Source organism: Pseudonaja textilis, chromosome 2 (assembly GCF_049901715.1).
Source record: "Pseudonaja textilis isolate UNSWEBS1 chromosome 2, rPseTex1.2, whole genome shotgun sequence".
NCBI classification, from domain to species: Eukaryota; Metazoa; Chordata; class Lepidosauria; order Squamata; family Elapidae; genus Pseudonaja; species Pseudonaja textilis.
In genome coordinates this window covers 38502002-38527352 of record NC_141991.1, presented here as the reverse complement: position 1 = coordinate 38527352, position 25351 = coordinate 38502002, and the positions used below count along the sequence as shown (strand labels likewise).

The 25351-nt window shown below is 35.7% G+C and overlaps 1 protein-coding gene and 1 long non-coding RNA gene across 2 annotated transcripts in view; one reads left to right on the top strand and one right to left on the bottom strand.

The window, feature by feature from the left end:
* LOC148126831 (uncharacterized) overlaps positions 1-10219 on the bottom strand; it is a 59437-nt gene extending 49218 nt beyond the window's left edge. Inside the window, exon 1 of the long non-coding RNA XR_015741612.1 lies at positions 10020-10219. This is a non-coding gene — a long non-coding RNA (uncharacterized LOC148126831). The remainder of the gene's footprint in view (positions 1-10019) is intronic.
* The window catches only part of SUMF1 (sulfatase modifying factor 1), a 76118-nt gene extending 59525 nt beyond the window's left edge, over positions 1-16593 (top strand). Inside the window, exons 7-9 of the mRNA XM_026722524.2 lie at positions 3759-3872; positions 10068-10127; positions 14715-16593. Of these exons, the coding sequence (XP_026578309.2) occupies positions 3759-3872; positions 10068-10127; positions 14715-14828 (288 nt within the window). The 3' untranslated portion in view covers positions 14829-16593. The remainder of the gene's footprint in view (positions 1-3758; positions 3873-10067; positions 10128-14714) is intronic.
* Positions 16594-25351: the final 8758 nt, after the last annotated feature.

The window sequence follows — 25351 nt, the reverse complement described above, 5'->3', positions numbered from 1 at the left end:
ATATTCCAAGTGTGCTCTTACCCAAGGCATTCTAAAGTGGTGCTAACCCTTCACATGATCTTGATTCTATCCCTCTGTTAATGCAGCCTAGGACTCTGTTGGTTTTTCTGGCAGCTGCAGCACACTGCTGGATCATGTTTAAGTGATTGTCCACTAGGTGTCCAACATCCCTCTCTCAGTTGAGCCAGGTATATGTAAATCATCAGGTATATCAGTAAAGATGTATCCCATTTGGGAAAATAGGCTTGTGACAGCTATGGCCATTCTATGTTGGGTCTGCAGCAGAATTTTGTCTCTCCCTCTCCCCCAAAAAGCTTTTTGTGGTTCTTTTTGACTTCAATGCAATCACTATTGACCATTTGAGAAAATTGAATGCCATTTTCAGGCATAGTTGTCCTTTCTAGGGAATGAGGCCTAAGAAATGTCAAGTGAATTATGATGGTTTTGTACAAAGTATCTTTTAAAATGGAGGGAAATGTGGATCATTTACCCTCCCTATGGGCCAGAGTAATTTTGTATGGAAGCATATAATAGTGCTACCCCTAAGTTAGGAACCTTAAAGCAATTTAAAACAAAAGGTGCAAGGATCCTTCAAAATGGTGATGGGCCCACTGTATATAACAGAAATATTTCTTCTCGCACAGTGCTTGGATAATCTGTAGACAAACAGATGTCAGGAAAATCTGAAGGATGTTAACACAGGAATAGCGTTTTAAACCAAGTTGTTTTGAACTGTAAAAGCATGCGCATCCCAAGAGATAGCCTGCTTAGATTATTAATTAGAGTGTAAAATCATCTAAGTACACCATTAAAACATTGGTGCACTCAATAATTTAACAAGAATACAAAGAGGTTAAGAGGTGACAGTCAATGAAAAATAATTCATGATTTTACTTTGTCTCCAGCTGTTATAATAGAAATCGTTTTTCTAACGTGAACAATTCCTGCTGGACTGGATCTCTGTCCTTGTCCATCCATCTGTTCTCATGGTGACCAAGGAAGCCCATTAGACTCCTAGCAAATGGCCTTTAGTCAACATCCTTCCATAAAGTATTGTGACTATAAGTAAAAAGGAGAGCCCAAATAACATAATTCCATGGTACAGAAATTAGAGTTTCCCATTAAAAAACAGAAGAAGCTTATGTTCAACAAGATATATTTTAATTTAATTCTGACATGTCTTGCTGTGAGTACAGAGTAGGTAAGCAGTAATAGACATTAGTTCAAATACAACATTTAAATTAGATTCCACTTAAATTAAGCTTGATTCTTGATAAATTTATGGACACATCCTTGTAGTTTTCCTGGCAACAATAAATCAACCCGAGGTTAGGCAAAAAATTAGTGTGCAGCATCTTTTGCTGTTATCTAGCAGGCTTCTGGATATTTGGAGCCCAGATCTAGTTACCTGGGGAAGGGGATATCATCTGAGATCTCAGAGCGTGCCCCCAAATCTTGTGTACGCCTCCAAAGTCTCTACAAAAGTTCCCATCACTTATCCTTTCTGGTGTGATCTATTCCAGCTCTGGCTATTCCATTATCTATGGTTAGTATAAATATCAACCATAAAGAAAGAGTTATTTTCAAAAGTGTAGTAATTTACATTGTCACTATGTAAGATATTTTCAACAGTCACCAGTTTTGAACTGGTAAAGAAGAAACACTAAGAAATGATCCCCTGCCATTAAGCCTAAGGATAAAGGGAAGGGGAGGGAAGGTTGAGAAACTTTTTAATTTTCTTCTGGTGAAAAATAGAGAACAGGCAGAGAGAGTGGAGCTGGTGACTCTATGTATTGATTGCAACCTCACCTCTATTAATTTGTAGGAAAAAAAGTTAATGAGGTACATCTGGCATTTCTCTCCTATGTCTGCTGGATAGAGAGCTTTGTAGTGCACTTTTCTCTTGTAACAAGCCGTTCTCTAATCACAAATGTCAGGGTCAGAAAGAAAAGCAATTTATAACTGAACTGCCATACCTGCACATATAATGAGAATGAGTTGTTTTGGTCCTTAATACTGATGTATTCTGATTATCGCCTACCAAAGAAAAGATCAAAGTGCTGTTTTGTTTCAAATGGATTGCTTTGCCTCCTCCATTATTGATCCAGGCCTAACATAAATTCTCACAAACGATTTCCTGTGCATGACTGTGTATTTTTGAGAATTGGATAGGAAACTTCTATCCATGCAGTAAAGGGTAACCTATTGATATTGTTCCGTATTTTAAAATGTTTGTAACAACTGTGTAAATTGGCCAGAGTTGCTGATAGTCTGGCACCATATACATTTAGTGTATATTCTTTTTGTGATTGCTCTCAGTCAACCAGTTGCTTTGACTAGGTTTGGTTACCAGTTGAGTCCTTCCCAAGGACGTGAAATAGGCACATGTTGTTGTTTGATGGTGTTATAGGTATCAATGCAAGTTGTAAACTGTTCCAAGTAAAGCAGTTTTTTTGCAGATGATGGGTGATTTTGTCAATACCAATGGTGTTCAAGTGGTGCTCCAGGTGTTTTGGTTTTCTACCCAAGGCACTTATTATTACTGGTACTATTTTTGCTTTCTTTTGCCACAGTATTTATTTGCAGGTCTTTATTTTTTGTTATTTTCTCCAGTTCTTTCTCTTCTACTTTGCTGTCTACAGGTATTGCTACATCTACTATTCAGACTTTTGTCTTTCTTATCAGCATTGGTTAAGTCTGGGGTATTGTGTGGCAGGTGATTGTCTGTTTGAATTCTAAAGTGCAAGAACACTTAGGTCCTTCATTTTCTATCACTTTCTTTATTTTGTGGTCCCACCGCAAATGGTATTTCTTGCAAATATTCCAGTGTACCACTGTTGCTGCGTTGTGATGCAGTTGTTGTCCATTTGTGTGATCTTCTTGCAGCAGGTAACTAGGTGGTCCACTGTTTCTTTAGCTTCTTTGCAGAGGCACCATTTGCTCTCTGTGGCTGTCTTCTCAATTCTAGATTTGTATGCATTTGTTCTTAAAGCTTGGTCTTGTGCAGCCAGAATTAGATCTTACACCTCCTTCTTCAACTTTCCTGCTCTTATCCATTGCTGAGTTTGTTGTTATCTGCTTTGCCTGCTAGCTTTTCCATGTATTGGGCATATAAATCTTGACCTTGCCATGTCTCTTTTCTTCTCTTCATTTGAACTTTCTTGTAGTTTGGTTCTCTAGTATTTGTAAGCCTTCCTCTTATACTAGCTTCATTGCATCTTCTTCACTATCTTCAGATATTCTTCCAATGCCCCTTTTTCTTCCTTAACTGTTGGATAAACATTCCACATCCACCTATTTTCCTTAGTATTATTATTATTGGCAGCAAAAGAGAGTTGGCACTTACTAAGGAAACATATCCTTCAGCAGGGCTATCGAGCTGCAACAATGAAGGACACATCAAATAATGTTGATGCATCAGAGCTGAATCAAAATGACATTAAAAAAATGGATTATATATCAAAATTGCTCAAATGGACAACTAGATATTCTTCTGTGGCCAGAGTACCTAAAGATCTGGGCAAGGGGTCTTTCTGTAAAACATGAGAATTTAGGGAATATGTTAAGGAAAGATTTTTTTTCCTAGTAATGAGAAAATTGTAACCTAGATCATCATGATCATTAAGAACAAAAAAACCCTGCAAATCGATATTGTACAGATGAATTCTTCTTTCCCATTCAGTAAATTCATTGGTTACTTACAGGATAAATAATCTAATTTTCCTTCACTGTTGACCACTTTTTTTTTTCTGAGGCAGGTAACAGCATTTCCTCCAAATGGTTATGGCTTGTACAACATTGTGGGAAATGCCTGGGAGTGGACATCAGATTGGTGGGAAATTAATCATTCTGCAGATGAAACATACAGCCCGGTGAGTATCTCCTGCTGCTGATTTACTGTCCTGACAGTTGTGCTGCTGCCATTCTTAGAGCAGTTGCAAATGCTGTGTTTCTAATGCCTCAATTTGCATGGAAACTAGTATGATTCTGGAGGCAAGAGTTTGTGTTTGCCAGCTCTCTTACTTGGCTTAAGCTTTAATTTTGCAGTGGCCCACAGGCTCCATTAATTCTCCATGTCAACTTTTCATCATGGTGGAAAGAAAAAAAATCTCAGCTGACCAAGGTTATTGTGGGCTTTTTATCTACTTTTCTATCTACTTTTCATTGATGTATTTTTTCAATTTCTGTAACCACCCAATTCTTGAGTCCTTGTTAGATCTGGAAGCCCTCTTCTCTCTCTCAAAAAAAATGCCTGTAAAATGGAATGATTGACTCTCTGAAAAGATCTTCCTGCCCCTGTTTCTTCCAAGGGCTAAATTTGAAAGAGGCTTCATTCTTCTGTTTCAAGCTAATTTACTTTAGAACTCCAATTCATAGCCTCAAACAACACATTCAATGTAAGATGCAGAGCAACTGGTTTAGGAAGATTGCCATAATCTGTCCACATATCTTTGTGGGTTTTCCAGGAGGTAGATGGTTAATCATTGTGGAAAGCTGCATGAGGTTGCTTTAGATAGGCCTTTGGTTTGTTTTGGCAAACAGCCTTCTCTGGCTCAAAATGCATGTGATTGTTTTCACATGCTTCTCTCAGATTTGAATGGTACAGTTTCGGTTTGTGTGCTTGCTTTGGAAACTCAGTCAGTTGTGGTTTACTCAGTAAAACATGATGAAATAAACCATTGCCAAATTTGTTCAGTAAAATAAGAGTCTTTTCTCTCCAAGATTCTGTTAACCATATATGGGGGCATTTCAAAACAGCGAACTTAAGTAATTGGCAAAATAGGATTGCTTATTTAATTAGGTATGGAATGGAAAACTGCTTATTTTGTGTTGGTTGTTTAGACCTCCAAAGCACCTTAGTTTTGTGACAGTCATTCTCTCTCAGCTCAGGTCACCTCACTTCATTCTCCCTCGGCCCAGGTCACCTCACTGAGTTGTTGATTTGGGGAGAATAAGAAGAGGAAGGAGTGTTGTGTGTGTTTGCCACTTGAATCATTTATAAAGATAATTAAGGCAGGGGCGGGTATAAAATCAATCAATACATTCTTCTGAAGTAGTAAATACAAATTCTTCCAGATTGCACAAGCAAACAAGCAAAATGCTTTGTTACTTTAATTAAGGCTTCTGTCAAGAATTTCTTTTGTAATAGCTTCTATTTTTATGTTATAGTTTATGTATCAACTTGAGATTAGAAGTTAAAGTACTTGTGTTAATTTGCATTTTCTGAAACAGACACTTTGTCTTAATGCAGATGTGTAAGTCTAGTAAATGTGAGCACTATCCAAATGCAGACACTTCTTTCCAAATATCCTATACACGCAAAGATATCTTCAATTTGTAGATATTTAATTTCTCATTAATGCAACTTTTTTTCATTTACCTTTATCAGAGACTTTCCTAAGCCACCATGCTCCCTTCAGGATACTTGCCAATGCTTCATACTAGGAAATATTTCCCTTGTCTAATGAGGCATCTGTTGTGACAAGACCTAGTACTAATGCTCACCAGTGTTTTACTTTCTCTGCCTGATTTATTCATGCATGAAGTTAACAGAATAACAGACTTGGAAGGGGCCTTGGAGATCTTCTAGTCCCACCCACAAGTAGGAAACTTTATAGCATTTCAGACAAATGGTTGCCCAATCTCTCTCTCTATATGCTGAATAAGGGGTTAAACTAAAAGACCTCCAAGATCCTTTCCACTTCTGTCATTCTATGCTATGCGAAGCATTGCTATGCTATGCTATGCTATGCTATGCTATGCTATGATCTATCTTATCTATCTATCTATCTATCTATCTATCTATCTATCTATCTATCTATCTATCTATCTATCTTCCTTCTTTTTATTAAACTAGATTTACCCAATTCTTGCAACCATTCTTCATATGTTTTATCCTCCAGTCCCCTAATCATCTTTGTTGCTCTTCTCTTCTCATTTTCTGGAGTCTCAATATCTTTTTTACACCAAGATGACCAAAACTGGATGCAATATGCTAAGTGTGGTCTTACCAAGGCATTATAAAGTGATACTAACACTTCACATGATCTTGGTTCTATTCCTCTGTTAATGCAGCCTTAGGAGTATGTTGGCTTTTTTTGGCAGCTGCAGCACATTGCTGGCTCGTATTTAAGTGATTGTCTACCAAGACTATTGATTTATTGAGTTGAATAAATCTGTTTGACTTATTCACACATGTATTTATTTGAATTGAAAGACATACATCTGCAGTGGGAGTCATCATAAGTGACTGCTTTAGGATTATATATCCATTTCTCTTCTTTGGAGCCTTCCAAAGTCAGGGTCTGGACTTTGTCTACCAAAATACTCTGGGCATTCAAGGTAGATAAAAATTAGTACTCTTTTTCACACTGTATAAATTTATTAGGATAAAATATGGGTGTCTGTTAAATAAATAAAGACAAAGTTACGTAAGGGGTGAAATGTCTAAGGACTGCCAGTTGTGAGAATAATATATTAGTGAGCATGGCAACTTAATCTATTTAATTACCGTCCCTGTCCTATTTCTTTTATTTTTTTCTTTTATTTATTTCTTTTTCTTATATGTATCCATTTCATGTATTCATAACTATGTTTATACTTATACCTGTTATCTTATAATTGCTTGACAAAATAAATACATAAAATAAATAAATAAAATTGTTAATGGCAGAACAGCATTTCTTTCAATTATTAGTAGAAAGCCAATAAGATTTTGCTGTTAATGGTAACGAAAAATGGTTAATGGTGCCATTATGTCTGAATGTATGTGAAAAAGAAGAAGAGAATAATGACCTGATCTTGTTTTGTTAACTGAAAATTATCAGATTGCCAAGAAGCATTCAAGCATGACTATGATAAGTGCTTCTTCTTAACTTGGAGATGGCTTTAATTTTAGCCTTTCTGCTTTTGGAAATAGATGGTTGCTGAACAGCTCTATTCAGTATCTATTTCAGTCTATGCATCACAGCTCTTTTTTTAACAAACGGAAGTTTAGAATCATTTAAAATCATTTTCAATTGTTCTGTAAATTTAAATGATGTATAGATTGTTTAATTTTTTTAAAAAAAATGCTGGACTACAAGTTTTTTCAGATGCTGTTAAGGAGAATCGTGCTTCTCTGCCTTTTGCTCCCCCCTCCCCCCTGCAGTCACATGATCACAATCTGAGTGCCAAGTGCCCCGTAATCATGTGATTGCCATTTGCAATTTCTCTGCCGGCTTCCAAAGAAAGTCAAAGGGGAAGCAGGCAGGGAAGATTGAAAGCTGCTTCTCTGTCGAGAGGCCTCCCTCTCATCTCTGGGGATTGGCTGAAAGAGCTGCCTGCCAAGGGGAGCTGAATTCCTTTACTGGGATTGAGAACAGAGCTTAGCTTCTGATGATTTTAGCACTTCCTATACTGTGACAAAGGACTTCCCTTCCATGTATAGAGGAGAGATGAGATCCTTTGACAGGCAGCTCTTTTAATGAGAGGGAGCCAAAATCTAAGCAAAGGGTGAAGAGGCAAGGCAATAAGGTAAGCAGCACTAGGTGCCTTAGATGGATGGAGAAGACCCTAAGAGGCACGATGAGGCTGCGTGCAAATGTCTTTCACTCAGAAGCTGAAGATCCTGCTTGGATTTCACCAGGGAGGATTTCCGGCTCCAAAGTTGAGCCTCCCAGGGTTCATCTTCCCAGACATCCTGCACTACTTCTCTGGGACTCCATTCACTTAATCACTTGATGACTGCAACCAGGAATGCCAGGATTGCAGCTGTTGAGTGAAGGTGTTACTCTTAACCATTTTGTTCAACAATCAAGATTTAGGGCTTAATTGTGGTTGTACATGTATAACCTACCTGTATGTATGGGCATGCCTCTATGTTTCTTTGTGAAAGTGATTTGTGTTTGCTTAAGAAAAACATTGGTATGTGCAGATGGGAAATCAATTTTACAAATGGGTTAGCTTATTTTACAGTCAACTACATCTTGATATATATCTTTTTGCTCCGGTCTTGCTTTTCGAGATGGGGGTGTGACAGTGAGTATGGCTTTCGACCAAACAAGAAGTCACAAAGAGGTAAATTATCATGAGCAAAACTTCCTTCTATGGGAACAGGCACAATTGATGTGCAAGATGGATTTGTACAAAAGCCTAATGACCAGGGGTGCCACCTGATCTCAACCAGAAACCATTAGTCCAGAAAGATTCCCCAACTGTACTTTTCTGATGAAGTGCAACCCTTCCAGACTCAGTCATGGAAAATAAAACCCAGCTATTCAGTCTTGCTGTGGTCTAGTCAAAGCCTGTTCTTCCCAAGCCAGACTCCTATAGCTTCCAGGCACTGTAAACTACCATGGCGATACTTGGTCAGCTGAGAACAGAAAGCTACAACTGCATAATTCATTCCACGCAAATAGAAAACTGGTGCCAGAAGCTTATGTAGATATTAAATAGTTAGTCAATCCCTAAATTATTTCGCAGTCCAGGGATCGAGGGCCAGACATCTCCCTTTTTACCAACACTGAGTAGAGTTGTCCTTGGAGGAAAAAGTTACAATCACACTTGGAGCATTATATGACTTGTTCCATCCTATATCACACCAATGGTGGTAGTTAGATGTTATTCTATGGGATTCAAACCTTTACTTGGAATTGAATTCATTTACATGATTATTTTTCAGGAGCTATCCAGGTCCTGTCCTCTTTGGTGGCCAGAAGGGATATATAGAATCTGAGAAAGGCATCTGTAATCCACCTTTACATAAGCTCTCAGAGTAGAAAGAAATGGATGTTATAGTACAGGGCTTAAATTCCATAGAATAACAACTGACTATCTAGGTTAATAAGGTCAAAATAGGGTGAATCCAGTCATATAATACATAATACCAATCTAACTGAAAGCACCATACAGGATTGTACAGTATTATGTAAAAATAGAAAAACATCCCTTCTGCTCCAAAAAGAAAGGGTAGATATAATGTAAAATCCTATATATGGAGCATGCCAGTGTAAAATTCTGATATGTTAAGAATTATTGGATTTTAAATTAATGTTTGCTTTTGCAAGGTCAAGAAGAGTTCTTAGATCAGCTTTTAAATAACATATGCATATAAGGAGAACTAAAAGTAGTTAAGGGGTGTTAAATTTTTACTTAACTCTGTTATTTACACCCAATCATGAACATGATAAAATCTCAGTAACAAGTTCAGAATTGTTGTCAGATATCAGCCCTGCTTTGTCACTTCTTTTCCTTCTAGAGAGGTGTTTAGGTCTTTTAAATGTATGTATGAAAGGGGCAAACAGATTCAAAGCACCTGTTTCTCCAGAAAATCTTGGCTATGAGGTAATTGAAACATTACAAACTTAGCCACTGCTGCTGATTACACTGAATAAGTGACACCAAATAGCTCCTAGGATTTTGCAGGAAAAGAGATGGGGATTGTCTACATGTTTCATTAATTAATTTGCTATTCATTTATTTGAAAAAAAAAACAACAAATTTCCAGCAGAAATAATAAACTTTGGGAACTTGCCTTCTAAATTAGTGTGAAGAACTAGACTTCTATAATGCTGAGCTTCAAGAAACGTTATCAGAATGTTGATCAACCACCAAATCCATCATTCAACTAGTTTTCAGCAAAAGCCAAATTAACCAGAGCTCTTCAGCTCTTAAATCAGCATAAATAGTACAGCTCCATAAAAAGGGGATATATTTTGTGCTAATCCCTTTTCATTTTCCATCCATCATCGCAGGTTCGATACCGTCATCAAGTCCTAGCTATGCATTACACGCTTGCACAGAGAAACAAAAATAGAATGCTGTATGCAGACTTGACAGAAGAGCCGTTATTTAAAACTGAAATAGCTGTTGTATTAAGGCTAGAGCAATTATACCAAGTTATCTTCCAGTCATCCTTTCTCAAACATTGCAATTGTTATTTCTTGGTGTAAAAACTGCAGTAATTGTAGTATGCTTGTGAACAATGGCCCACTCGGCCCTCCAAGAAATCTCTCTGAATTCCTTTGATTGATACTTACAGTTAGTCTTGTATGGATCAACAATAATAGGCATCCCTTTGTCCCCAGAAAGGACCTTCAGAAGGGTCGGACCGAGTGAAGAAAGGTGGATCCTATATGTGCCATAAGGTAATGATAAATATCCTTCTGTATTTATTGGTCTTATGATAGCAATCTGCAGTCTTTATTTGTGTATCCAGTAAAAGCTAATAAAAAAATAAATTGTGAATATTTGAAGACAGGAGCCTATTGGAAGTGGTATGTCAAATAGAAATCACTTGATGAATAAGCAAGCTCTAGTTGGAGTTTATTTGAGCTGAGATAAAATGCCAATTGTCTTCTAATTTTAGCTTGATGGCAATTTAGCTGTTCCATCTTCTTAAGACAACAATGAACTTGACAATCTTGTTTTTTCTCCAGCAATCAACTCCTAAAACTGCCAGCTTGTGGATTTTTAAAGAATATCAAAGTGTCTTTTTGAGGCAAAAAATAAATAAAATCCATTTTGGCCATCACAGGTATAACAAACATTGGACTACAAGCTAATTTTCATGGGGGAACTCTAGGTTGTAGACTGATTTTTCATCTAGTTTTTGTCTCCAAGGATGCTATTCTTAGAAGATTTCCAGAACTATTATGTGATATATAAAAGATGCAGTGAGATACTGCAAGAGCAGTATAATTGAATAGAAGCTCAGTGGTCCCGGCTTTGGGTCACAGCTAACAATATGTTAAAATCTATTTAACCTAAGAGGAAATGAAGAAGCCAAGCTCTGCTTTTATTTTGCTATTTGTTATTACTTATTTAATATTACTCTCCTCCAATTTAACCCCACAATAACCCCATAGAATTGGCAGGGGAGAAAAATGGTGACCGCTCCAAAGTCATTCCAGTGAGTTTCTGTGGCTGAGAATCAATTTGGCTCTTCGCATCCCTATTATGTTTAGTCACAAACAATTAGAATAATAAGATCTCAGGCAACCCATATAGAATTTTTTAGAGTTTCACTAGCCATATTGAATGGAGGGGGAGAGACCCTTTGAGCAGGGGCACAGAAATTGAGGCCCCAGAGCTACACATTTGGCAGTCAGAAGGCTTCCACAAACACTTTCCTTGCGTGCTTGTTGTGTTAGATTTAGAAGGATGGCCACTTATACTCTGAGCAATTTACAAAGTTAAAAAGAGGAAAAAAAGCAAAAGCAAAACCAAGAATATATATGCTTGGATAAAAATAACCCCCAAATCAGCAAAACAAAACAAAAACCATGCTGTATAAAATTTGTCAGAGGCTCAACAAACAGCCTTATTTCAGATCTAGAAATAAAGCCATGTTTTAAAATCTTGCAGGACTCTAATAGGGTGAGAGGCAGATGAATTTCCAGGCAATGTGTTTACTTGTTTAATTGAATGAACCTTGGAGCATCTCACTCTGATCTTATTGGACAGGCTGGAATCAGGGGAGACAGGTGGTCCCTCAGATAACTAGGCTCTTTGCCATGATGGGCTTTATAGATGACAACCAGCAATTGTTGATTCCAGAGGGTCTACATGGGCAGTCTGGTAGTACCTGTTGTAATAGTCCAGTTATAAGATGACTAAGGCATCTGAAGGATCCTTCCTCCAGTCCAGGAATGGGCACAACTTGACCATAGGATGTGTCCTCATCACAGCTGCCATCTGTCCCTCAAGCAGTTTCTGCTAAATTGTGATTTTTAAAATGATACAGATGAAAATGAATCACAAACATGATAAGTAATAATTTTAATTTATTTTAATTGTATTTAATTACATTAAATTGTTTTTAGTTAAAATGATGCTTTTCTTTAATTCAAATTAATTGTAGTTCAGTAGTTGTCCTGGCTTTGCATTTTTCTTTGTCTTGCTCATTTCTCGGGCTGCAGCCCTCACATCTCCCTCAAAGGCCATTCACACCTCCCATGGTGCACAAAAGGGAAAGAATTGCACCAAAGACAGTTCTTCTTATTGTGTATTTATCAGCCTATGGAAAGTCATGGAAGTGTTGCCTAAAAAGAGAACATCTGGAAAATTGTGGATAAATCCATTTAAAAAAAATATTGACTTTTAACAGTCAGCAACTGATTAAAATAAGACCTAAGCAAATTTTTAAATGGGAAGGTATCCATGTACCTATGCACCCATTTGGCTAATTCCCAATGCAATGAATGCCAAGGTTTTTGAAAAATCCTGTGCAAAGCAAACATTCTCTGTTTAATTTATTCTAATTGAAAATCATGTACTTTTTCTTCTGTAGTGTTTTAAAGATTCTTATTTAATAACCATTGAAAAAACATTCTGTGTAACCTAACTTCAATTTTCTATTGTGAGATCAAATATTCTACTTGATCTTATTTGGAGGTGAAATTAATGTCACACGTTAATTAGCAGATCTGATTAAATTAACAGGATAAAAGTTTTCTTTAGAGATAAGTAATATGGCCCATTTTAGTCTATTGTATACAGGATAAGTTTTCTTTATTAAGGCTGCTAAAAGTTCCTGCTACTTTCCATACTTGGGAACATAGTTAAATAGCACGTAATCTTTATGAAAAATAATTTAATAAAGTCTCCGTCCATCTTGAGTGAATAAACATAATAAAACTAAATACAAATCAAAGATTATAAAGACTTACATTGCATTACAATTTATATTCCTTAAGTATAAAAAGGAAAATCCTAGTGAATATTTTCCCTTATTTTTTAGTTGTATTAAGTTCCTGCAACTTTTGTATTCATTAGGCAGCTGCTCCCTATGGCCACCCGGAATTATGTGGGGCAGCAAAAGAGCTCTCTCTTCACAAGGATAAGGTTTTTTATTAGATGGTCCCCGGTTTGTCCACTTTGTCCTGTTAATCAGATTACAGGGCCCCAAAAGCACAAATACATAAATTGTGTTAGATTTTTTTTTAAACTGGATTTTGATCATATTCTAATTTATTTTGTATGACACTTTAAGAACAATTGATGAGAAAAAAAGTAACACTTCTAGATTTAGAGTTATTAAATGCTGGCTTATTTTTGTTATTTTGCCTGCCAGCAAATGCTTATTGTGAAAATAGAACCTCAACCAGACAAACTGTGAGAAAGTATTATTTAAGGAAACATTTATACTAAGAAAATCATTTTGTGCTATGCAAATATATGTTTCATATTTGCCTAAAGATGTTCTGCTTAAGAGAAACAGGCATCATACAAACACAATATTCCTTTTTCTCTGAAGTTTCCTATATTTTTGCTAATCCCAAATATGCAAGCATTTGAAATTCTCCCTTGAGACTTGAAAAAGAAACCTAAATGTATGATATGCAAAATTATATATATTTATATTTTTATATATATATATATATATATATATACACACACACATACATACATACATATATATATACGCTTTGTTCGGATATTTTCCCACGTCATAGTAGTTGTGCTTTTAAAGTAAAAGCACAACTACTATGACGAATGGGATCAATAATACCCAACAAAACTTAAGCCATATATATATACCTCACAAAAAACTTAAGAAAACATATATATATATATATATATATATATATATTATTTTCTTTATGTTTATATGACATAAGACTTATTAAATTATTTTATTAGGACAAGTATTAGGTTTAAGCATAGGTTTACTGTATCAAAATATTACGAAAGATATAAATATTACATGAAAGAACATATATAAAGATAATATTTTTGCTGATTTTTGCTCATTATTTATAACTCCACTGTAGTAGATTAATGTTTTACACACACACACACACACACACACAGAGAGAGAGAGAGAGAGAGAGAGTGAGTGAGTTGTGGTTCATTTCTTACAAATTTTTGGCAAGCCATTATCTTTTTAGATAAAGTTAAAATATGAAGTTTAATATGTAAAAAATTAAATAATAATAAAATTTTCCCCATTGAAATTGATAGGTGTCTGGTCCCACTAAACTTTATGTCCCTGGACAACATTCAAGTCACAGCTTTTTTTTTTTTGACACGACAAACAGTAGTTCTTGTATTGCCTCTGCCCCACCCCCAAAAAACAATCAGGAAAAATTCCTGGCAAAACACATCCAAAAATATACAGCTAGTCCCTATAAAAAGCTTTTGTTTGGAGAAGCAGTGATTCAATATGATTCATTTAGCCCAATAACCCCAGAATTATGATGAACTTGGAGATTGGAAGCCTTAAGAATGGAAACAGAATACATTTCTCTCTCTTTTTTTTTTCAATCTCAATGTATCACCACAAATACTCCCTGTCTGGCATAGTCACTGTGACACTCCACTGTGACAAGATACTGAAATCACTATGGCAACCAAGGTCTTCTTATTTGCCTACAGCTGCAATTCTCTAATGATAAAGTGGTTTCTTTTCCAAGGAAAATAAAGTGGTCGCTGGGAGGGCACGAGGAGTCATGGAATAAAATTAAAGCGGTGTTAAAAAGTGAGGAGGAAGTTAAAAAGAAATTAACCTGTATCAACTGGTAAGAATCAAATTATCTTTGGGCGCCACTTGTTTCTGTCATGATGGGAAGCACCATTCTGGACACCTGTTTAGTGAAGTCTAGGTAGAAAATGACTCCCTTCAATGACTAATAGTCTTCCTGGCAGCTATTAGATTGCCATCTTGGCAAAGCTGCTATGATATGTTTCATCCACGGGAACACTTGTGGTAATCTGCTCATTCTCCTTCCTAGTCCTATTGCTATAGATATCGATGTGCAGCCCGAAGCCAAAATACGCCTGACAGCTCAGCTTCCAATCTGGGGTTCCGCTGCGCTGCTGGCAGTCTGCCAGACTACTTAAAGTGACAAAGCTTGACAGCCTTGGAGGACAGAGAGATCTCACCAGGCTTTGCGAAGAAGGATGCAGCTCAAATATTCCACATTTGTCTTGCCAAAACAGAAGACACTGGAAATTCTGAATATTTTAGCCAGCAGTTTTTGTTTTCTTTGATCCCTGATTGATAAAGAATCTAGGTTGCATTTTCATTTAATGCACGTAGCGTGAAAAACATTTGATTATTGAGTTGCTTTAAATTTAAGAACTAAATCATATCAGACATACTTTTATTTTTAATAAAAGACATTACCATTCAAATGATAGATCAATTTACAGAAGTAATTAAGTATTTTATATTTAATATTTTTTTAAAAAATGTATCTGATTAAGATGGAATAGCACACAGCAGTTGTGGCGATAAAAAACATCACAGATTACTCTGATCCAAAGAAATTTCAAAGCTGTTTATATGTTATTTATGTTATGTTTACCTTACTTTCTAGTTCCATTGGTTTCAGTGGGTCTTAAATCCAATTCACATTCTTCAAGATTAATAATTTTGAAAGTAAGGCATTATCTGTTTTCTGAAATATACTGATGTAATTTATGTTTGAATTAGTATGATTTACTGTTATGTTTTCTGAAGATTCTTCTTATTTTTGATAATTATTGATTTCTTCAGCAGCTGTAGCAGAGAAACATTCCTGTCCCAAGCTTTTGCAGATAACTTCCTAAGACCTCCATTTTTCCAGCCTCAGTACCCAAATTTGGAGGGCCACTTTTTCTTGCCTCACCTCCTCACTGAAAGAGTTCCATGGGGCAAATATTTACAGTAAGTGTTGTATTCATTAGGCAGCTGCTCCCTATGGCCACCAGGAATCTATGTGGGGCAGCAAAAGAGCTCTCTCTTCACAAGGATAAGGTTTTTTATTAGATGGTCCCCAATTTGTCCCGTTAATCAGATTACAGGGCCCAAGCAGTGTTGGAACGTTGGTGACCTCCGCCCCTACCAGGAATAATAGATAATAAAATATTTTTATTTAACATAAAATAAGTTTGTGGGAGGACAGGCTGCCTGCAAAATAGACGGGACCTTGCCCCTTTAAGTAACCCAGCAACCTGTGGCTATGAAAGCTGAGTAGAAAGGCAACTAGGTGTGGCAATGTTGTTGATATGAGAGGGAAGCTGGTTTGTGTTTGGGAGATTGCAGAAGTCTGAAGCAGCCTAACGCAAATAGAAGAGTTACTGTTCGCCAGAAGTAGGGCTTGATTTGATTTGACTAGTTCCAATAGTCTTGAGACTCTGGAGCTAAATCCCAGGCCCAATCAGGAAGCACACTCTTCAAGTCTTTGCTTCTCTGAGAACTTCCACTGAACAACCTCTTGGGACAAGTAACTTCTAACTTCTTGTCACTGAATCCCATCTTGTCTCTCATTGGAAGAGAACAGTTACTTTAGGGTCCTCTGTGAAGCACGTGCCTTATTCTACTACAACATAATTTTTCACCAGCTGATGTAAGGAAAAATGTATTTTTCCCTAAATGACTCCTTTTAACTATGATTCTGCATTTAAAGAACCTGAGGGTTATAGATGGAAGTAGCTGCTAGTATCAGGGAATTACTATGACAATCCTGAGATAAACCATCTATATAATGCAAATATGGAAATGTGCATAGAGGCATCTCAGGTTACATTTTCCTGTACACTCTTATTATGAAGTAGGCTGTTGACATTTCTTTTCAGCAGACCTTTGTAGAGCTGTGGGAGACATCTAATAAAACTTTGGAACTCCTTGCCTAAGTGTGGTTACTTAAAGGCATATATAAAGCATTGGGATGACAAAATGAAGCAAGCAATATATATAGTAAATAATGTGATGCAGCCCAAATCCTGGATTACTGTCTTCAGAGCTTTTAGCAAGTGCTGCTTTCAAAAAAAGTTCTCCACTTACTTGAGGACAAAATGAAGGTGGTTTCTTAACTTATTTAAAATAAAATAGCAGAGTTGGAAGGGACCTTGGAGGGTTCCCCTGCTTGAACCTATACCATTTCAGAAAAATGGCTGCCAGTCTCTTCTTGAAAGCCTCCGGGGATGGAGCACCCATGACTTGTGAAGGCAAGTTGTTCCACTAGTTAGTTGTTCTCGCCATTAGGACATTTTTCCTTAGTTCTAGGCTTTTTCTCTCCTTGATTAGTTTCCATCCATTGGTCCTTGTTCTGCCTTCAGATGCTTTGGAAAATAGTTTGCCCCCCTCATCTTTGACTAGGACTAGGAACACAAGCTAGAAACAGATAGACAATCAAGGAGCCATAAGCACCCTTTCTCTAAGAAAAGACATCTATATAATTCTTTCATGAGATACAACTTTTTTTAAAGAAAAAAATGATTGGTTTTTAAAGACAAACAAAAACAAAACATAAAAACATCCAGCTTTCTTTCATAAATGTACAAGTAGTGTGTCGGTTGGTTTACAAAATTTTTTGTGCATCCATTTCATAGTCTCAATTACTGTTACATTGCATAATAACTCATATTATCCATCAAAAATTGAATACCCTAGTATCACTATTAATCATTTGACTATAATTTTGTTCATTCATACTTTGCAAGATAACTATAATTTACTTAGTTTATTTTATAACAATTCATATAATCCTCCCAAATCTATCCTAAAAACATTTTATAGATATAACAAAAAAAGAAATACATCTTTATATATTCATTATTTTCTAAAGTTCTAAGTATTCTATTATTGTATTTTATTATCTAACCATTGATAGAAAAGGTCCCAAATTTTATAAAATTGTTTATCCTCTTGTTCTCTAATTTCAAATATCAATCTACTCATTTCAGCACATTCCAATATTTTCTTAATGATTTCCTCCTGCAATGGTATTTTCTCATTTTTCCAATTTTTAGCAAATACAATCCTAGCCGTTGTTAATACATTTACAATCGGGTATTTCAAATCTTTATTATATGTATCAGGTAAAATTCCCAATAAAAAAAATCTCTGGTTTCAAGTCTATGTGTTTATCATTTTTTCCAACCACATGCGAATATTAGTCCAATATTTTCTAGCATCCTCACAAGTCCACCACATATGGTAATATGAGCCAGGTATCTGATGACATTTCCAACATTTTTCGGATTTATTCTTGAACATTCTTGCTATTCTTGTCGGGGGAAAATGCCACCTGTAAAACATCTTATACAAATTTTCTTTATATGCTGTTGACATTGTCATTTTATAATTTTGAGACCACAATTTTTGCCATTTCTCTAAATCAATTCCATATCCAAAATTCTTCCCCCAAGCAATCATAGTTTCTTTAACTTGTTCTTCCTCTAGTTTAATTTCCAATAAATAACCATATAATTTTTTAATCACCTTTTCATCAGTACCTGTCAAAATCTTATCTAAATCAGTCAATTTATCATAGAATCCTTCTGTTTTAAAATCTTCATCATACCTTGAATGTATTTGCGCATATGAAAACCAATTCATCTTTATACCTTGTTCCTCTAAATTTTGCATCGATTTGAGTTCACGCTTTTCATCCAATATTTCCCCATATGTTTGTTCCTTCTTATATATTATAGGATAGGAAAATGCTTCAATAGTCGATAACCAAACTGGAATTTTCAAATAACATTGTCTTTTAATTTTCTCCCAATTTAACCACAAGGACTCCCGTATATGATGTCTTTAAAATAGCCCTGTGTTTTAGTTCCTTTATACCATAAAAAAGCATGCCAACCCAACAACAAATCATGTCCTTCTAGTGTCAACAATCTAGTCTTTCTTAATGTTATCCATTCCTTAGCCCACATCAAATTTGCAGCTTGATAGTACAACTCCCAATTAGGCAAACCAAATCCTCCTCTAATTCTAGCATCTTGCAAAAGTTTTAACTTTATTCTCGCTTTCTTACCTTGCCATATATACTTCCACGCAATTTTATTTAAATCTTCAAAATAGTCTTTTCCAAGCCTAATTGGTATTGTTTGAAACAAGTATAAGATTCTGGGTAGGATATTCATCTTGATTGTTGAAATTCTCCCTATTAATGACAATTGTAGATTTTCCCATTTCATCAAATCTAACGCTATCTGTTGTTTAAGTTTAATGTAATTGTTCTCTTTTAATGTACTACATCTTGGTGTCAGATGTATCCCCAAATACCTAACCTTATTCGTGACTTGAATTTTCAGTAGGTCTGCCAGTTCTTCTCTTTGTCTTAGTAGCATATTCTTTGTCAAAATCTTTGTTTTATCTTTGTTTATTTTCAAACCAGCCACCTCACCATATGTCTCTATCTTTTTCAATAATTTTGGAGCTGTTTCTAAAGGGTCTTCCAAAATAAAGGCCAAATCATCTGCAAAGGCTTGCAACTTAAATTCTTCCTTTTTAATTTTCATTCCTTTTATACTTTTGTCATCTCTGATATTTCTATTCAACACTTCCAAAGTTAATACAAATAGCAAAGGTGATAGTGGGCATCCTTGTCTTGTACCTTTTCTTATATTAATCGAATCTGTGAATTCTCCCTCTATCATTATCTTTGCCATTCGCTTATAGTATATGGCTTCTATTGCTTGAATAAATTTTCTGGCGAAACCCATCTATTCCAATAATAATAACATAAATCTCCAATTCACATTATCAAATGCCTTTTGCGCTTCTAAGAATATCAAAGCCATTTGCTTTTCGGGATGTGCCTCATAATATTCCAAAGTGTCCAGGATTACTCTCATATTGTCTTTGATTTGTCTCTTTGGCGGAAATCCATTTTGATCTGGATGGATAAAGTTATTTAAGTATTTTTTAAGTCTTTCTGCCAAAATTGAAGCAAAGATTTTATAATCTGTATTTAGTAAAGAAATAGGTCTATAGTTCTTAATTTGCAGTGGATCAGCCTCATCTTTTGGAATAAGTGTAATATAGGCTTCTGACCATGTTTTAGGTATCATCTTCTTTAACATAACTTCATTCATGACTTCTAGCAATGGAAGGCTCAACGATTCTTGTAGTGTTTTATAAAATTCTGCCGGAAGCCCAACTGGACCTGGTGCTTTTCCGTTATTTTGCTTCTTAAGTGCTTCAGTTAATTCCATCATTGTTATATTACTTTCTAACATTTTTTCAGTCTCTTTAGGTATCTTAGGTAGATTAGCATTCTGTAGGTACTGTTTGACTCTTTCCTCATCAATATTCTCTTGCTTATATAGTTGCCCATAGAAGTCTCGAATAATTTCCTTTTTCTCTTTATTGCCATAGCAAACTTGGCCTTGATCATCTATTAACTGCGATATTTTCCTTGATTCTTTCTCCTTTCTCAATTTGTATGCTAACCACCTACCTTGTTTATTTGCATCTTCAAAATAGTTCTGTTTAGCACTTCTAATTTTCTGTGCCAATTCTTCTTTCTTTATTTGACCCATTTATGTTTAATTATGTCCAATTTTAGTTTAATGTCTTTTTTCTGTGGCGTTTTCTGTAGTTCTTTTTCAAATCTTTTGTGCTCATCTTCTAAAACTTTAATAGCTTGCCTTTTCCTAATATTCCTTTTCCTTATATAGTCTATTATCAAGCCTCTAGCATATGCCTTCATTGTATCCCAAACATTCTGAATTGATGTATCTTCTTTTTTATTTTCTCTAAAGAAAAAGGCCAATTCTTTCTCCATCCATTCTGTAAAATCTTTTTCCTTAAAAATAGTATTATTAAGCGTCCATCTCGATCTTCTTTTTTTTTCCTTTCCATTTAATTGTCATTGGATTGTGGTCTGCCCAAGTACTTGTTTCAATGGTTGTTTCTTGAATGTTAGATATTAATTCTCTTGAGATCCAAATCATATCTATTCTGGACCATGATAAGTGTCTATTTGAATAAAAAGTATATTGTTTAGTTTTAGCATTTCTTTTTCTCCATATATCTTTTAAATTTATTTCATCTATCATTTTGCAAAAAGATTTAGGGAGAGTCTTTCTATTTTGCTTTGTTGTTCATTGTCTACAATTCCATTGAAATCTCCCATCATGACTATATTAACATAGTCCAGTCCAATTATTTTCATGTGTAATTTTTTTGTAAAATTCTTCTTGTTTCGGAGCATAAATTGCAATCAGGAGTGTTTTCATATTATTGTCCATTATTTCCACCATTAATACTCTTCCATCTTCATCAGTATGAATCCATTTTGTTGGGATAGCCTCTTTAATGTATAAAACCACTCCTCTTTTCTTACATTGAGTCAAAGAAGTAAATATTTTCCCTAATTTTGGCTGTACTAACAATTGTTCATATTGTTTTTTAATGTGTACTTCTTGTAAACAAATTATATCAAATTTTAATTTCTCTAATTTACGAAAAAATTTCCTTCTTTTAAAAGCTGAGTTAAGTCCATTTATATTCATTGTAATCAGTTTTTTCTCTTCCATGATTATACTTTGTAATTAGGTTTGGCAGCTCTCGTAGATCTTGGTTCACGTTCTTTGATCTCCACCTGCCCACCTACTTACTGCGCCTTCTTCTTTTTCAGTCCCCATTTGGTCCTCTTGGAATTTAATTAGTGAGATCTCTTTCTCTTCCTCTTCCTCTCTCCTTCCAAAAAATTCTGCATAGAATAATTCTGCTTTCTCAATTGAATCAATTCTATGTCTCTGTTCTTGCCATGTAAACATTAGTCCTTCTGGAATCAGCCATCTATAATTCACCTCTTTTTTCAATAACATTTTAGTCAGGAATCGGTATTCTCTTCTTATCTCTCTCACTCTTCTAGGTATTTGTTTTAAAACCACAATCTCCTTGCCTTTGTAGTTCAACGTTTTCTCTCTTGCCACTTGTAATATTTGTGTTTTAATGGCTTTTTTTGTAAATCTGATGTGAACTTCTCTTGGTAGGTTGTTCCTCATCGCATATCTTGTAAAAACTCGGTATACCTCATCTACTCCATCCATCATCTTCTCCTCTGTTATTTCCAAAGCTTCAGCCAGTATTTCTATCATTATTGCAGCTAGATTTTGTCCTTTTTCTTCCTCTATATTTTGAAATCTGAGATAAAATTCTGATCTGTCCATCTCCCACTTCAGCATCCCACTTTTATCTTGTTCAACCACTGTTAATCTACTGTCAATATTTCCAATCTTCTTGTCTCTTTGTTTATCTTCTTCAATTTTTTGGAATTTCTCATCATACTTCGCCATCATTTGTTGAATATTTTCAATTTTTTCATCGGTCTTCCCTGTTCTTTGTTCAGTGTTCTCTGTTCTTTGTTCAATGTTCTCTGTTCTTTGTTCAATGTTCTCTATTCTCTTTTCAGTGGTGTCTGATTTTATTTTAAGGTCTTGGATTCCTTGCATAATCATCTGTAGAGTCACTTTTTCTTGTTCTTTATCTTGCTTTAACATTGTCTGAATTAAACGTTGTCTTCCAGATGGTGGGGAGGCGGAAGTAGAGGTTGAATCGCCAGAGGGTATGAGTTTCCTGCTCATTTTGAATGATTCAAAATCTTCAAATTAATCTGATTAGTGAAGTAGCCAATTATAATCCAAGGTGAGAAATAAAAGTGGCAGAGAGTAAAAGGCACAATGGTAAGCAAAGTGGGGGGGAAGCAAAATTCTTCAGGTTCTTCTGAACCTTAATCCAATTATGAAATAATCAATTGTAATCCAAGATGAAAGATAAAAATAATAAGAAGAAAAAAGCCCAATAATAATAAAAAAAGGATGAGAGTAAAATTTCTTCAGGTTCTTCACACCTTAATCCAATTAAGAAATCTCAAAAATAAAAAATCCCCATAAAAATAAACCAAAAATATAGATGGAAAAAGCAAAAATCCCAATGGAAAAAGAAAAAGAAAAAGTTTTGAGGCTTTCCCTTTAAAATAAAAAAGCAAAAGTAAGAATATTACAAAAATAAAGTTTTTTTTTTTAAAGGAGTACAGTAGAGCTGGTAAGGAGGGGTAACACAACTAAAAAAAATAAAAAGAACACACTGCACTTTATTTAATTATCCAAGGCTCTTGTTATAACTCTCTTCTCCACAAGCTTCAAAACCAAACTTCAATTGTTGATAGAAATCCAGAAGAACACCTGTAATAACACTCTCCCGTGTTCTTCCCTCTATCTTATCAAGTTGCAATGTCCTTGAAAGGGAGTCTTTCACAGTTCTCTCAACTTCAGCTAAAATATTTTCAAGCCTCTAGTTGGCAGTGTTACAAAGTTTCTTTGTTCTCACTTTCCCCCTCTTTTCCCAGACAAAACGTAATAGAAGTTTAAAAAAAGGAGAGAGTATATATATATAAAAAAAGAAAAATAACTAAAGGGAGCCTCTAATCTAAAAAGTTGAAAAATCAAAAAAGAGAAGAAAAAATAAATATGTATAAGAGAAAAACCAGTCCAGTTAACAAATGCTAAGTCACGATAGAAGTCCAGTAATAAAGAAAGTAAAAAGCCAAGCCTCACTTTGACGTTTCCATTTAAAAACTGCCGCTTATTCAGTTCTGTCAAAACTTTTACAGATTTTTTCTTAGGGTGCCCTTTTAAACCTCAAAATAATAGTAAAAAAAAAGTTCTCACCAAGCCGACACACTTTCTCTTTCAGTGTCTTCCGTTCCGGAGCTGTCCCAACTTCAGCAGCTTAATGGCTGCCTCTCTGCCGCTGGCAAAAAGGGCTTCTCCCGAATCGACCAGGGACTTTGCGATATCCCTGGGATTCACAGGATGTGCCCTTCACTATCACCATCTCTACAGGACGGTTTAGGTCCGTTTGGACAGACCAGGGGCAAAGATATCGGCTGCAATCTCAGAGCTCAGAGATTGCAAGCCGTATCGTTACAACGTCAGCTCCGCCCTCTCTGAGATACAGTTTTTGAACTTCATTTTTTAAAGAGCTCTTTCCAGCTACCTGTAAGTTATGCATTTCAGATTGTAGCATTTTTCTACACCACAAAACAAAAGGTATTTTGGGCTGGGAGAAAATGAATACTAGAAAACACTAATATTCTAAACTGAGTAGATGTATTTGTCTCATAGCTTTGATAGCTAAAGAGTTCAGATAACCTTCGTGATACCAAAAGGAAAATTACGCTCCCAAATGTGTGAAGAAATTCTTTGGGAAATAGTACAAATCACCAATTGACAGGCTCTTATCTTTCCTGTGTTTCCAGGGAAGCTTTCTATACAATGTAACAAATTTACTTATTTTTCTGAATTTTTCCTTTAACACTTGGGTGCCGTTTTGGTGTATAGGTAGTTCCCGTGTTATAACGGCACCTGAGATCAGAATTTATACTGCTAAGTAATATGGTCATAAAGCATGACATCATATAATTGCTTTACTTGGCAATAACAATCCTAGCAGTGGTCGTTGCTGTCATATCTCCATGACTATGTGGGTCATTAAGTGGGAAGAGACGGGAGTCCCGGGCAAGCAAGCCAGTGGGTGAAACCTACTGGAGTGGGGCAGGGGGGGAGGAGGCTAGGTGCCATAGGAAATTGAGTCCTGCGGGATGATGCTATAGAGCATAGGTGGGTGCTAGGGTTCATGGGCAATGGCAGCAGGATAGTCAAATGTGGGGCTGACCCCAGTGATGCTGGGTCAGCCAGAATTTTGAGGTCAAAACTCCATTTTTTTCACTGCCATGATGATTTTAAGCGGTCCTGAACAAATTCTTCCTGTCTGTTCTCTCACACATCACAAATCATCCTTTAACACATACTCAGGTGTGCTTATCCCTGTTTTCTTTTTATAATTGAAAGCCGGGTATGCTTAAATGCTCTTCAGGCTGTCTTAAAGTCCCAGGGAAGAAAACAAAGGGGAGGAAAAGTTCACACTGGCCCTGCAAAGCTTTGAGAAACTGACTTGAATATAAGAAGCTTAAATGAAGCCACCTGTGGGCAGATTCATAGAGCCTTTCCTGAATGTGGAACATTTTTGATGCTGGAATTTCAAGCTAGGAATGAATGTGAGTGGATGTTTGTACTATTCCTCCAGTAGATTTTTGCAAAATTCTAGTGAATACCAGAACTACTTAAAACTTTTTAATTATCTGAATTAAACATATGTCTGGAATAACAACTGGCTCAATGAAGGCTTCTCATTTGCTTATGTAGTGAACTCTTTGTCTTTAATTCATCAAAATGAAGTACCAATTTATTAATGTTTCCACACTGAAAAATATGTACAGTACTCTTAACTACTTGGCCTCTGGATTGAGGCCTATTAGAATATCTGTGTAATTTGTGTAATTCTTAACCGCTTGCTTATCCATCCGCATCGTTGAATATTTTAGTCAGTCCAGCTGGGAACCAAGTAAATTACAACTTCTCCTACAAAATCTGTATTAGTTTATGTCACAAGTAATCAGAATCTTAATACAAAAAGGGTATTATGCTCTTTGAAGCAGCAATGAGCTTTCATGCTGAATGCCAAAGGCTAGCGTTCTTTCTCCTGATGTTTCACCAATAGCTGAGGATGGCATCTTCAGTTATTATTATAATACACATATTGTGGTTTTTCTTTGCACTGTAGAGTTATTATCAAAGC